The 11,367-nt window shown below is 48.3% G+C and overlaps 1 protein-coding gene across 1 annotated transcript; it reads left to right on the top strand.

Annotated features, from left to right (window-relative positions):
• The first annotated feature begins 315 nt into the window (after positions 1-315).
• Positions 316-5,326, top strand: NEUROD1 (neuronal differentiation 1). Its single transcript, XM_035131199.3, has 2 exons — positions 316-452; positions 2,492-5,326. The coding sequence occupies exon 2, from the start codon at positions 2,503-2,505 to the stop codon at positions 3,598-3,600; it is 1,098 nt and encodes a 365-aa protein (XP_034987090.1). The 5' UTR covers positions 316-452; positions 2,492-2,502; the 3' UTR covers positions 3,601-5,326.
• Positions 5,327-11,367: the final 6,041 nt, after the last annotated feature.

Below are 11,367 nucleotides of genomic sequence, written 5' to 3'. Positions count from 1 at the left end.
TCTCTGGCTGGCGACAGATGGCCACTTTCTTTCGGGCCACAAAGGGATGGCAGGGAGAGCCGGGCGGCATACGAATGGGCAGCTCACGTGACCCGCGGAGCTTGACGTGGGTGACCATATGGCGCGTGCCGGGGGAAGGCTGACGCAGTCGCTGGGTGGGTAGGGGGTTGTAGCGGGAGGGGGGAGGAGCGAGGGAGGTGGGGCTTGCCGCTCGGCCATCCCCAGGGGGTGCCTCCGCTGCCCGCCCCCTCCTCCCCCCACCCAGCAGAAGAGCCTCGGCTATATATATAAGCGGAGTCTCCTGCATGCAGCCTCAAGGAAAAAAAACCACACACATAAATCCAATAAAAGGTGGCACGTTCCTCCGTTGTAAGGAAAGCTTCCCAGGAGCAACAGGGTTATGAGACCATCACTGCGAAGGACACGCTGAAGAAGAAGAAGAAGAAGAAAAGGTAAATCTTTGATTCCTTCCTTAGCACCCATCTCCTCTTTATACAGGATCCGTGGCTTGGGTGAAGGGTATCCCTAAAAAAAGAAAAGGGGGGAGCACCCCATCCCATTGCACGACTGGCTTTATTTCCTCAGAAGGCTATTACAGTATTTCCTCTATCTGAACGAAATAAGGATGAACCATTGGGTTGGCTCTTTTCACTACGTTAAAAAAATATTATTATTTTAAAAATGACCTTTCTTGTTGGCGAACTCTTTTCGCCACACGCTTGGGTGGGACGTCCAGTACGATCTTACTCGGGAGTAAAGCATGGGCATAGCGAAGGGAGAGGCAAGGAGGGGCAACTGTCCACCTAAATCAAGTAAATCAATACAAAATACTTAACTAGCTGAAGTTCTCTCCCCCCCATACACAGCATAAAGTCTGCCCCCCCTCAACATAAATCCTGGCTACGCCCATGGAGTAAAGACCCGCCGATCCAACGCACTCGACCTACTCGCTAGAAAGCGCGCGTTGGATGACATCCTTCAGTTTCTCCATCTGCGTTTCTGCTGCTGCGTCAATCCTTGTGAGGCGCAGCAACACAAATAAATACGGTAGAAATGATCCGAGGAATCCGTAGTAATGCCTTGTTGCGCGTGGCACTGATTTTTTGGGGGGCGGGGATCAGAACTAAATCGAATCCAGTAGACCTTGTCCTTACAGATTGGAAGGAGTGTGGGCTGCAGGACTGGATTTCTTTCTTTCTTTCTTTCTTTCTCTCTTTCTCTCTTTCTCTCTCTCTTTCTCTCTTTCTCTCTTTCTCTCTTTCTTTTGGCGGTGGAAAGAGAGAAGAGAAATGGGGTGTCAAATCAGTTGATAGGACTCGTCTGTCTGTCCTTCGACAGGCCAGGATTGGGAACTGGCGGGTTGGTTGCTAAAGGGGAGGGGAAAGTTCCAATATGGGGAGAGAGAAAGTGGGCAACAGATGGGTCAGGTTTCGCTCCCCATTGCCGCTGGAGGGAGAGGGGCTGCGCTGGTGACGGTTTCACTCAACTGTTGCATTTGGGTCGCCTTGTAGTACCGGAGGCTTCTGTAGCGTCGCTTGCCTAAGACGGTCAGGATCGGTCCATCCCCTTCATTAGCAAACGCTTCCTCTCGCAAGGTTGGAGATCCTCAGGCAAAAAGGGGAGGGGTGGTTTATTAGAGGGGCTGGGACTGCACCTGATCCCCTGTCTGGGCGGCAGACTTTGGCTGGACTCTGAACAGTTGGGAAGTCTGCGCGGCTATTGTAGGGGAGAATGAAGTGGCAGAATGAAATGTGGGCAGAATGAAAAGGGGGACCCAACTCAACGGATAAATCCTGCCCGGGTTGAATAATCGTTGGCCATTTGTCCCGCTGAATCTGCTGCCGCGTGATGTTCTCTCTCCACGCCCGCGGCCCCCCCCCCCCGACATTTTCTTCTTTTCGATTCTCTCCGTCAAATTTCATTCTATCTATAATCTCCTTAGAGAGCCACCACCAACACTAATATAAACAAGTTATATAATGCTATTTGAGACGATCGATCTCATTGTGGCGGAGACAAGTCGAAGTTTGTTTGCTGGGGAAGGCTTAGGAGTCAGAGAGTCTAAAGCTGCAGTACTAACCCCTTTCGCCTCGGAGGAAACTCGGTTGAATTCAATAAGACGTCTCCGTAGACAGGGTGAGGATTGCGCCGCAAATTTCAAATTGCTAGGAAACTTCTTTAAGAACCCAATTTACAGAGAGTCGCATAGAAACGGGGGTGGGTGGGTGGGTGGTGAAACTCACCAAAGCCAATTATCAAATTGTAATCGGTGTGAACGGAATAACTATTATAGAGCTTCCTAAATAATGCTGACAAGGAGAAAATCCTGTGCACTTCTACTCAGAAGTAAACCTCGCTGGTTTCAGTGGCGCTTACTACGTGGCAAATACATTTAGGATTGTAGCAGCCCCGGTGGAAGGGCTTGGAGGAAGTTATTGGGCGTGTTCTCTCTGCTAAATGCTTTTTCTCTTGTGATCTCTTCCGCGCGCAGGATCCTGCAGAATGACCAAATCGTACAGCGAGAGCGGGCTGATGGGGGAGCCCCAGCCGCAGGGTCCCCCCAGCTGGACGGACGACTGCCTCAGCTCCCAGGACGAGGAGCACGATGCGGAGAAGAAAGAGGGCGATCTGGAAGCTATGCACGCCGAAGCCGAGGTGGATTCGCTGAGGAACGGCGAGGATGAGGAAGAGGATGAGGAAGAGGACGACCTCGAAGAAGAGGAGGAGGAGGAAGAGGAGGAGGAGGAGGAAGAAGAAGACGACGATCAGAAGCCCAAGAGGCGCGGTCCCAAGAAGAAGAAGATGACCAAGGCCCGCTTGGAGAGGTTCAAGCTGCGGCGCATGAAGGCCAACGCCCGCGAGCGGAACCGCATGCACGGGCTCAACGCAGCTCTGGACAACTTGCGGAAGGTGGTGCCTTGCTATTCCAAGACGCAGAAGCTGTCCAAGATCGAGACGCTGCGCCTGGCCAAGAACTACATCTGGGCCCTCTCGGAGATCCTGCGCTCGGGCAAGAGCCCCGACCTAGTCTCTTTCGTGCAGACGCTCTGCAAAGGCCTATCCCAGCCTACCACCAACCTAGTGGCCGGCTGCCTGCAGCTCAATCCTAGGACTTTCCTGCCCGAGCAGAGCCAGGACCTGCCTCCGCACATGCAACCGCCCAGCGCTTCCTTCCCGGTGCACCCTTACGCCTACCAGTCACCGGGGCTGCCTAGCCCGCCTTACGGCACCATGGACAGCTCCCACCTGTTCCACGTGAAAGCGCCGCACTCCTACGGCGCTGCGCTGGAGCCTTTCTTCGAGAGCGCGCTGGCCGAGTGCGCCAGCCCTTCCTTCGATGGGCCCCTCAGCCCGCCGCTCAGCGTCAACGGGAACTTCTCTTTCAAACACGAACCTTCCGGAGAGTTTGAGAAAAATTATGCCTTCACCATGCACTACCCCGCCGCTGCCGGCCTGGCGGGGGGCCCGGGCCACGGATCGCTCTTCTCCTGCTCTGCCTCTCGCTGCGAGATCCCCATCGACAACCTCCTGCCCTACGAGAGCCATGCCCACCACGAGAGGGTCATGAGTGCCCAGCTCAATGCCATCTTTCATGACTGAGCCTTTCCAGAAGCGTCGGGGCAGAGGAGCTAAGGGGCATCGAGGGGCTGCCTTGCTTAGGAAGGGGGACCCCCACAACACAGACACCCACCCACCCTAGGGTTCCAAGTGCAAAAAGAAGGGAAGGGGCAAAGGGGGGAACTTCCAAACGCCAGAGTCATCTATATAAATATATGGGGAAGCTACATTTTTCCTGGTCCCCCTTCTGTAAATCCCACCTCCCTCCGCTAAGCTTCCCCACCCCGCACGGTCCCGAATGTAAATCTGCACTATCAATTTAGTGTAGAAGAAAGTCAGCCAGTCTCCCCACTGATCTGATGGGGACAAAAAAAAATCACAAGCAATAATTAGGATCTATGCAATTCTTATTAATTATTTTTTTTGGTTTTTGAAACTAGACGTGGGCCAGTTTAAAAAAAAATCGAAAAAAGTATATATAAAAAGTATATTTTTCAACCAGCATTTTTCCTACTTGCTACCTTTTCCCATGCCGAATTATTTTGTTGTGGTTTTGTACAGAATTTTTAATAACTTTTGATAAACTATTTTAAACCATGCAGCTTCATCGATTTTTATACGTATTGGAAACAAAGTAGAATTATATCTAATTTATACGAAATAATTTAAGTAATTTAAACCAGCAGAAAAGTGCTTAGAAGAGGTGTGGGGGAGGGGTGGAGATGTTCTGTTGCCTTAGCACCTCCCCGCTCCGTTCATTTTCCTTTCACGTTCTTTACACACACAAATGCACCGCGCCAGCAAAGTCTTTCCCATTAAAATTTCGTTTCTTTGCAGTAAGAACCAGATTCCTACAGGGTTTTTGGATTTTTTTGAAAAAAATGGAAGAAGCAAAATATGTATTTCCTATTGGAACATATCACCCCAACGGAAGGTTTGCAAAACCTTGTGTGCGGATAGAGACACCCTCCCACCCGCCACACACTCATGTTTTCATAAGGAAATGCCAAGTCCTCTCTTTTTCCCCCGAATCAAAAGCTGCTTGACTATCACATTCAATTTGCACTGTTTCTTTTTAATCTTTGGCGTCCCCTTCCCTTCTCCTCACGTGATTTTGAAGAGAACAGAGATAACTTGAAAACACTTAATGTTTCCAGGCAATGATAAATGCATGATATATATATATTTTTAAATATATACATAGTCACATGAATCGGTGGTTTGTCATATTTCCGTCCAGGAGTCGAAAAGCCAATCAGGTTCACGATGGCATAGCTGCCAAGTTATCCCTTTTTTAAAGGGATTTTCCCTTATGCTGAATAGGCTTCCTCGCAAGAAAAGGGAAAACTTGGCAGCTATGCGATGGTTAGGGTTGTTATATAATATGCTGGTGGATTGTAGTCAGTAGTTTCAAACCCATTCGAACCATTTGACTTCGTAATTAGAACAATATAGTTATTATGCATGTACAATGCAATCCGCAATAAGTGCTGTCTGAAATGTAACGCTGGTTCAACCGAAATCAATCTGTACTGTAATTTTGTTCGTAATCCTGTATATGACTATGTAATACACATTTGGGAATTTAGGAAGCACACCTTTGGAACGTGATAGTAAGGAGACGTCCGTCAAATGTTGCATTTCTCCTTTAAGTATGATTCCCCCCTCCCTTCCCCCTTCTTAGTGTGAGCAATTCCTATGGGATTATTGTAATAGTTCCTTAAAAAAAGGTGCAACCTTTACTAATTTGTACAATAAACGGAAGTTTAAGAAAAACAAACAAACCAAGGTGCAGTCCAATAGCATCCTGGCAGCGGGTGGGAGGTGGCAGGAACGCATAGCTAGCGAGTAAGGTTCTCTCGGAAATCTGATCGGGAAGCCAAGGCGAGTTTGTACTGTATTCAAAAGCTCACGGTAGCAACCGCTCACCAGGCCAAGCCCCTACGTAGCTGTCCAGCTCTGCGGTCCTGAAATGCCACAGGGAGAGACTGCAACATTCGGCCAGCAAAGCAAACTCCACAGCGTCCAGTGATCAATTTGTAGAGATGCGCTGCTGCTGCTCTGGACCAAACAGAAAGCCATGCCCTCTGACCTGTAAGCGCTTTGTAGGCCCCCAAAGATGGAGAAGGGGAGCTGGCAATAGTTATTCGGTGGAGAGGGGGAAAGCTCTGCAGAGCACTGAATGTATGGCATTGAGACAGGTTCTGGGAATCTTAAGCCTTGGGTGTGCTACTGCATCTGAAAGTAAACTGAAATAAGTGGTGGTTTGACTTCTCTGAAACAAGTCATGTATCCTAAGCGATTGTTTGGGTTGGATTGTTTGGGTTGTGTCCAGACCATCTGTGGTCAAAATCCAGGGGTGCCACATCCTACACATGTCTACCAGGAGTCATGGGTAGCTCTTTTTCCTCTGCTTCTTCCTGCTCCCACTCTAATCTGATTGATATGGATATGTGTTACTTTAGAGTGAGGAGGACACTCCCGTATGCTTGGGTTTTGCACATGTAACTCTTCTACCAGGAACACATCTGTTTCCAGTCATCATGACATCTAAAGAAGGAAGCAATGCAAACATACTTTGCTATTTGCAATTATATGTTGAATGCTTCCAAGATCAGACCTCAGACCTTTCTAGGACATCTTGCCTCACATGTCCAGTACTATCTGAAATTTGAATCTTGCTGCTACCCCTGACCTAGAGTATCTACTGGCACTGACAGCACCATAACTAAGATTTGAGGTCCTGCAGAAAACAAGGATGGTGATGATGGGAACCCACCAACTGCCCATGGAAAGGCATAGAGGAAATGGTTTCTATTTCCCCAAGCAGGAGGTAGCATAGAGGCCCGGTCATTCCAGGCATTTATATTTTAGCCTTTGGTGACTGCCTTAGATATATAACAGCATCTGAATTCAGTCATGGTTGGTCTCCCCAGAACAAATCATGTTTCTGCCTGAAGCTGGTATTTATATGTTTAGGCCAACCCAGTTTTTCAGTACCCAATCTGCCATGTTGCTCCTACCATTAATTGCTGCTGGCGAATCAGGACCCCTTTTCAAGTTTTTGTTGCTAACAAGCCCACTTAAAGGCTCCAGTGCAGGGAAAGTTTGGTACACATAAGTCCTACTGAATCCCAGCTGCCCTTTGCTAACAATTGTTTAATTCATGATCACTAGGCTTCCATATCGCTGGCAGGCTTGCGCAAATATCTTACATGAGGGATGGAGAATTTGTGGCCCTCCTCCCAAAGTTGTTGGACTACAGTTCTAATGATCCCTGACCATTGAACATGCTGGCTGGGACTCTCAGGAGTTGGAGTCCAGCAACATCTGGTGTGCCACAGGTTCCCCACACCTATTTCATGTTGTCTCGCTGATGTACCATGCACAATCAAGAGCAGACATCATGAGGTGGTGTAACACTGTTATGGGTGTGTGTGACAAAAGTAGGAACAAAACTAGTTTGCATATACAGGGATGCATTCTTAAATCAGCCTCCGTGAGCCTCTTCCATTGTGATGAACTGGTAACCCTACTGTTTGGTGTGAATATGTATTATGAGGTTCATTATGGCTACACCGTAGCACTAAAATACTGAGGGAGGGATTAAACTATTGAGCCCTATCAGCAAAAGTTCTGTACAAGAGCTTCTACTTCTGCAATGGGGCTTCCCCACTCTCACCAACCCACATGCCCCCAAAATTGTCTTGAGAGGGTTGGGAGAACCTCAGGAACAGTGAGCTGGGAAAGGAGGCAAGGACTCATTCCACCAAGCAAGCTGAAATGCTTGTCCTCATGTAACATCACCTTAGCACAGGGGTGTCAAACTCAAATTCATTGGGGGCCGCATCAGCAGTTTGGTCACCCTCAAAGGGCCGGTTGTATCTGTAGGACTATGTGTCCACTCTTTATTATCATAAATTATTGTCACTGCATTCAATTATTACTGTTTTTTTTGTAATAATGTAAGTAATAACTAGCTCTGAAAGCAGAAACATAGTCAGAATAATGGCAAGTAGATAATCAAATGTACAATTATTGTACAATTTATTGAAAAATGATTTTTGGTAACTGCACTGGGTGGTGGAGGCTCACTAGGGTTTCATGCAGGACCTTTGCAGAGCTACTAGTACCTGCAGATGCTGGGGTCCTTCTGCATGCAGGACAGATGTTCTGCCAGTGAGCCACCACCCTTCACCAAAGGGACTGGCTGAGGTTGACTCACTGGAGCTGCTCTCCTGGTTCCAGGGTTTAAGGGCCAGAAGTATAAAGCAGCATCCTATGTTTCTGAGGAGATGGAGAGGGAAAGGGAGGGGAGGGGAGGGGAGGGAGGAAGGGAGGAAGGAAGAAAAGAGGGAGTGGGAGGGAGAGAGGAAGGAAGGAAGGAAAGAGGGGAGAGAAAGAAGAGTAGGAAAGAAGGAAGGGAATAAAGAAGGAAAGAAAAAGAAAGAGGGAGAGAAGACAGAAAGGGAGAAAGAAGGAAGGAAGTAGAGAGGGAAGGAAAGAATAAGAATGAGGGAGAGGAAGAAAGATGGGAAGGACGGAAGGAAGGAAGGAAGGAAGGAAGGAAGGAAGGAAGGAAGGAAGGAAGGAAAAGAAAGAAAGAAAGAAAGAAAGAAAGAAAGAAAGAAAGAAAGAAAGAAAGAAAGAAAGAAAGAAAGAAAGAAAGAAAAGAGGGAGTGGGAGGGAGAGAGGAAGGAAGGAAAGAGGGGAGAGAAAGAAGAGTAGGAAAGAAGGAAGGAAGAAAGGAAGGAAGGAAGGAAGGAAGGAAGGAAGGAAGGAAAAAGAAAGAGGGAGGGAAGACGGAAAGGGAGAAAGAAGGAAGGAAGTAGAGAGGGAAAGAAAGAATAAGAATGAGGGAGAGGAAGAAAGATGGGAAGGAAGGAAGGTAGGTAGGTAGGTAGGTAGGTAGGAAGGAAGGAAGGAAGGAAAGAGGGAGTGGGAGGGAGAGAGGAAGGAAGGAAAGAGGGGAGAGAAAGAAGAGTAGGAAAGAAGGAAGGGAATAAAGAAAGAAAGAAAAAGAAAGAGGGAGAGAAGACGGAAAGGGAGAAAGAAGGAAGGAAGTAGAGAGCGAAAGAAAGAATAAGAATGAGGGAGAGGAAGAAAGATGGGAAGGGGGGGTCACCACCTTGATTCAGCGCCAGAAAAGAGCGCGAAGGGACCCAGGGGCAAAAAGCATTTCCCGTGCAGCATGAGGCAGCGGGTGTCCGTTTTAGGAGACGTGCGTAAAGCCTCAGAGTTGCACATTCATGAGGCTGAGCCGCTGCTGAGCTCACGTTCATGAGGCTGAGCCGCGGCAGGAGGAGGAGGAGGTGGAGGTGAGGCAAGAGGAGGAGGCGGCTTGCCAGGTCGGTGCCCGGCAGCGCCGTACGGAGAGTCCTGAGCCTCTGGGACGCAGCAGTGCTCTGTAGCACTTTGAATCCTCCTCCTCCACGCGGCGCTCCTGGGTGCTTTGTCTGTGCTGCTTCAGCAGCAGCAGCAGCAGCAGCAGCAGCAGCAGCAGCTGCTTCCAGGCGCCGAGCCGTGGCAGGAGGAGGATTCAAAGTGCTACAGAGCACTGCTGCGTCGCTGAGGCTCGGGACTCTCCGTGCGGCGCTGCTGCGTGCTGACCTGGCAAGCTGCCTCCTCCTTCTCCTGCTGTGGCTCGGGGCGCTCCATGCAGCTCTGCTCTGGCCGCCTTTCTACCCCCCCCCTCAGGCCCCAGCTGTTTGTCGGCGCTTTGTTGGCTGGGTCCCGCTGGCTGGAGCGCTCGGCGGGCCACATGACGAGGTCTGGCGGGCCGGATTTGGCCCCCGGGCCTTGTGTTTGACACCCGTGCCTTAGCATGTTGTTGAATTCTTCTCTGAGTCACCATGCTCCTCAGGACTGTTTGCATTTCATTATGCCATGCACAGAGAAAGTGAAGAATGGGCTATTATGCTTCCCTGAGAATCTCAGCATTCTTTTTCATTTTTAAAGGAAAAAAATTCTACCACTTAATTGCAAGTGTGGTTTATTTGGGTTGGGTTTTTGGGGGGGCAGTAATACTTCTGTGTTTGCAACAATGCAAAATAAAACACTCACAAAAACTGCATGTGTTCAACCCCCACAAAAATAAAATAAAGGTCACCATGTGAGCCCATCAGATGAATCTCAACATCCACATGAGGGCAATACTTTAGTGGACCAATTAAAATGACCAAGCTGTCACAAATGAGAGTGCAACAACATTTTGATTTCATTTTCTCCAGAACTCTTAATCAGGTCAGGTGGCAAACAAAGCAATGGGAAGGGAGGGGGGGGGAATGTTTGGTGGTGAGGTCAAGAGTCTGTTTTGGGAAAGAGGCTGAAGGTGGAATGCAGGTGGAAGGAGCAGACATGCAAATGAGGTTCTATAAGATGCTCTGCAGGTTTCAGGTTGCACCAATGCATCCTGGGAAGGAGAAACTTACAATGGCTAGTTTCCCATCTCTAAAAATACAAAAAAGCAGCTGTTTCTTCCTTAGGAGAAACACACAGCTTGCTTGGTAGGCAGAAAGCAGGGAAAAGGAGGTGAAAAGGCAGATTTTATATAAACAAAGGTGGGAATTAATTGTAGGTGGTGTGCTAGGTAAAAACATTCAACCCAGTAGTCCTTTGTTCTCCAGATGATGCCCAGGGACAGAAGAAGTGCCAGGGTTTTTTGTGCTTTTTTGGGGGGGGGGACGATGACCAAGAAAGTTCCCTGGAGTTTGTTCCTTCTCCAACTGCTAGCCAGGGTCAAGGCCAGTCTTCCCCATGCCTAATGAAAGTGTGTGAGAAATGCCTGGTGAAAACCACAAAGCCAGAGGAGGAGCTGCTGCTTTACAGTGATCATAAGAGCACAAGAAGATCCCGGCTGGATCACAGCGAATGACCCCTCTAGCCTAGCTTCCTGTTCTCCCAGTGGTCAACCAGATGCCCACGGGAAGCCTGCAAGAAGGACATGAACACAACACCACTCAGTGGGCAAGCAAACAGAATGGAAGGATGCGAAAATACAATGTAAAATTCATCTTATCCTTCTCAGTTTTCTGTTTTTCTTGGTGCGCAGTTATCTTTTGTAAAGTTTTTTTTTTTAATGCACAGCCATGAGGATAGTGGGCACTGGGTATGTTACATTTGCCTTTTCAAATGCATATGCTGATTCTTTTTATTGTTTGATGTGGAGGAAGGGCAGAATAATTTACTGGTCTACAAGCAGGACTACCTTTGTTTCCTGCCTGCCCTGTATGTAGGTAGCAACTTACTTAGCTGAAACCCTTTCTAGTAGTTCTGGAAACAGAGAAGCACTTCTAAGCTGCCGCTCCTTTGTGCCTAGTTACCATGAAAGGAGATCTGCATTCAAGAAAGGGTGTATGCAGTCTTCATACTGTCTCTTGTTTCCTCCCTGGGTTGCCTGGCATTTGAATTAACACAGTGAGAGCTTCCTACTGCTTCCAGATTTCTTAACCTCAGCAGCCTTAATTCAGAAAGGGGGACATTTGGTGCTCCTGTTGTTAAACAACTGGGAGTCAGAATCCTTGCTGACCACTTACAGATCTATCCGTAGATCCCTGTCTACTTTCTGCCCAGCTCTGGTTTGTTGTCTGGAAGAGCAGATGGGCAGGAGGCAATTGCCTTGAGGCAAGACTGTGGGCGTATGATTGCAAATATTATTTACATTTATACCCTAACTTTCATCCATGGAACTCAAGAAAGCATGCATAAAAATCCCAGATAGTCTCCCATTTTGGGACTGATCAAATGCAGACCTGTTTAGCCTAGCGAAGTGATTGTATCACGTACCTTCAAAACATGCCCTGGAACTAT

This window comes from Zootoca vivipara, chromosome 1 (genome assembly GCF_965207765.1).
Source record: "Zootoca vivipara chromosome 1, rZooViv2.hap1.1, whole genome shotgun sequence".
NCBI lineage: Eukaryota > Metazoa > Chordata > Lepidosauria > Squamata > Lacertidae > Zootoca > Zootoca vivipara.
The sequence above is the reverse complement of the archived record's forward strand: the minus strand, read 5'-3'. Positions and strand labels throughout refer to the sequence as shown.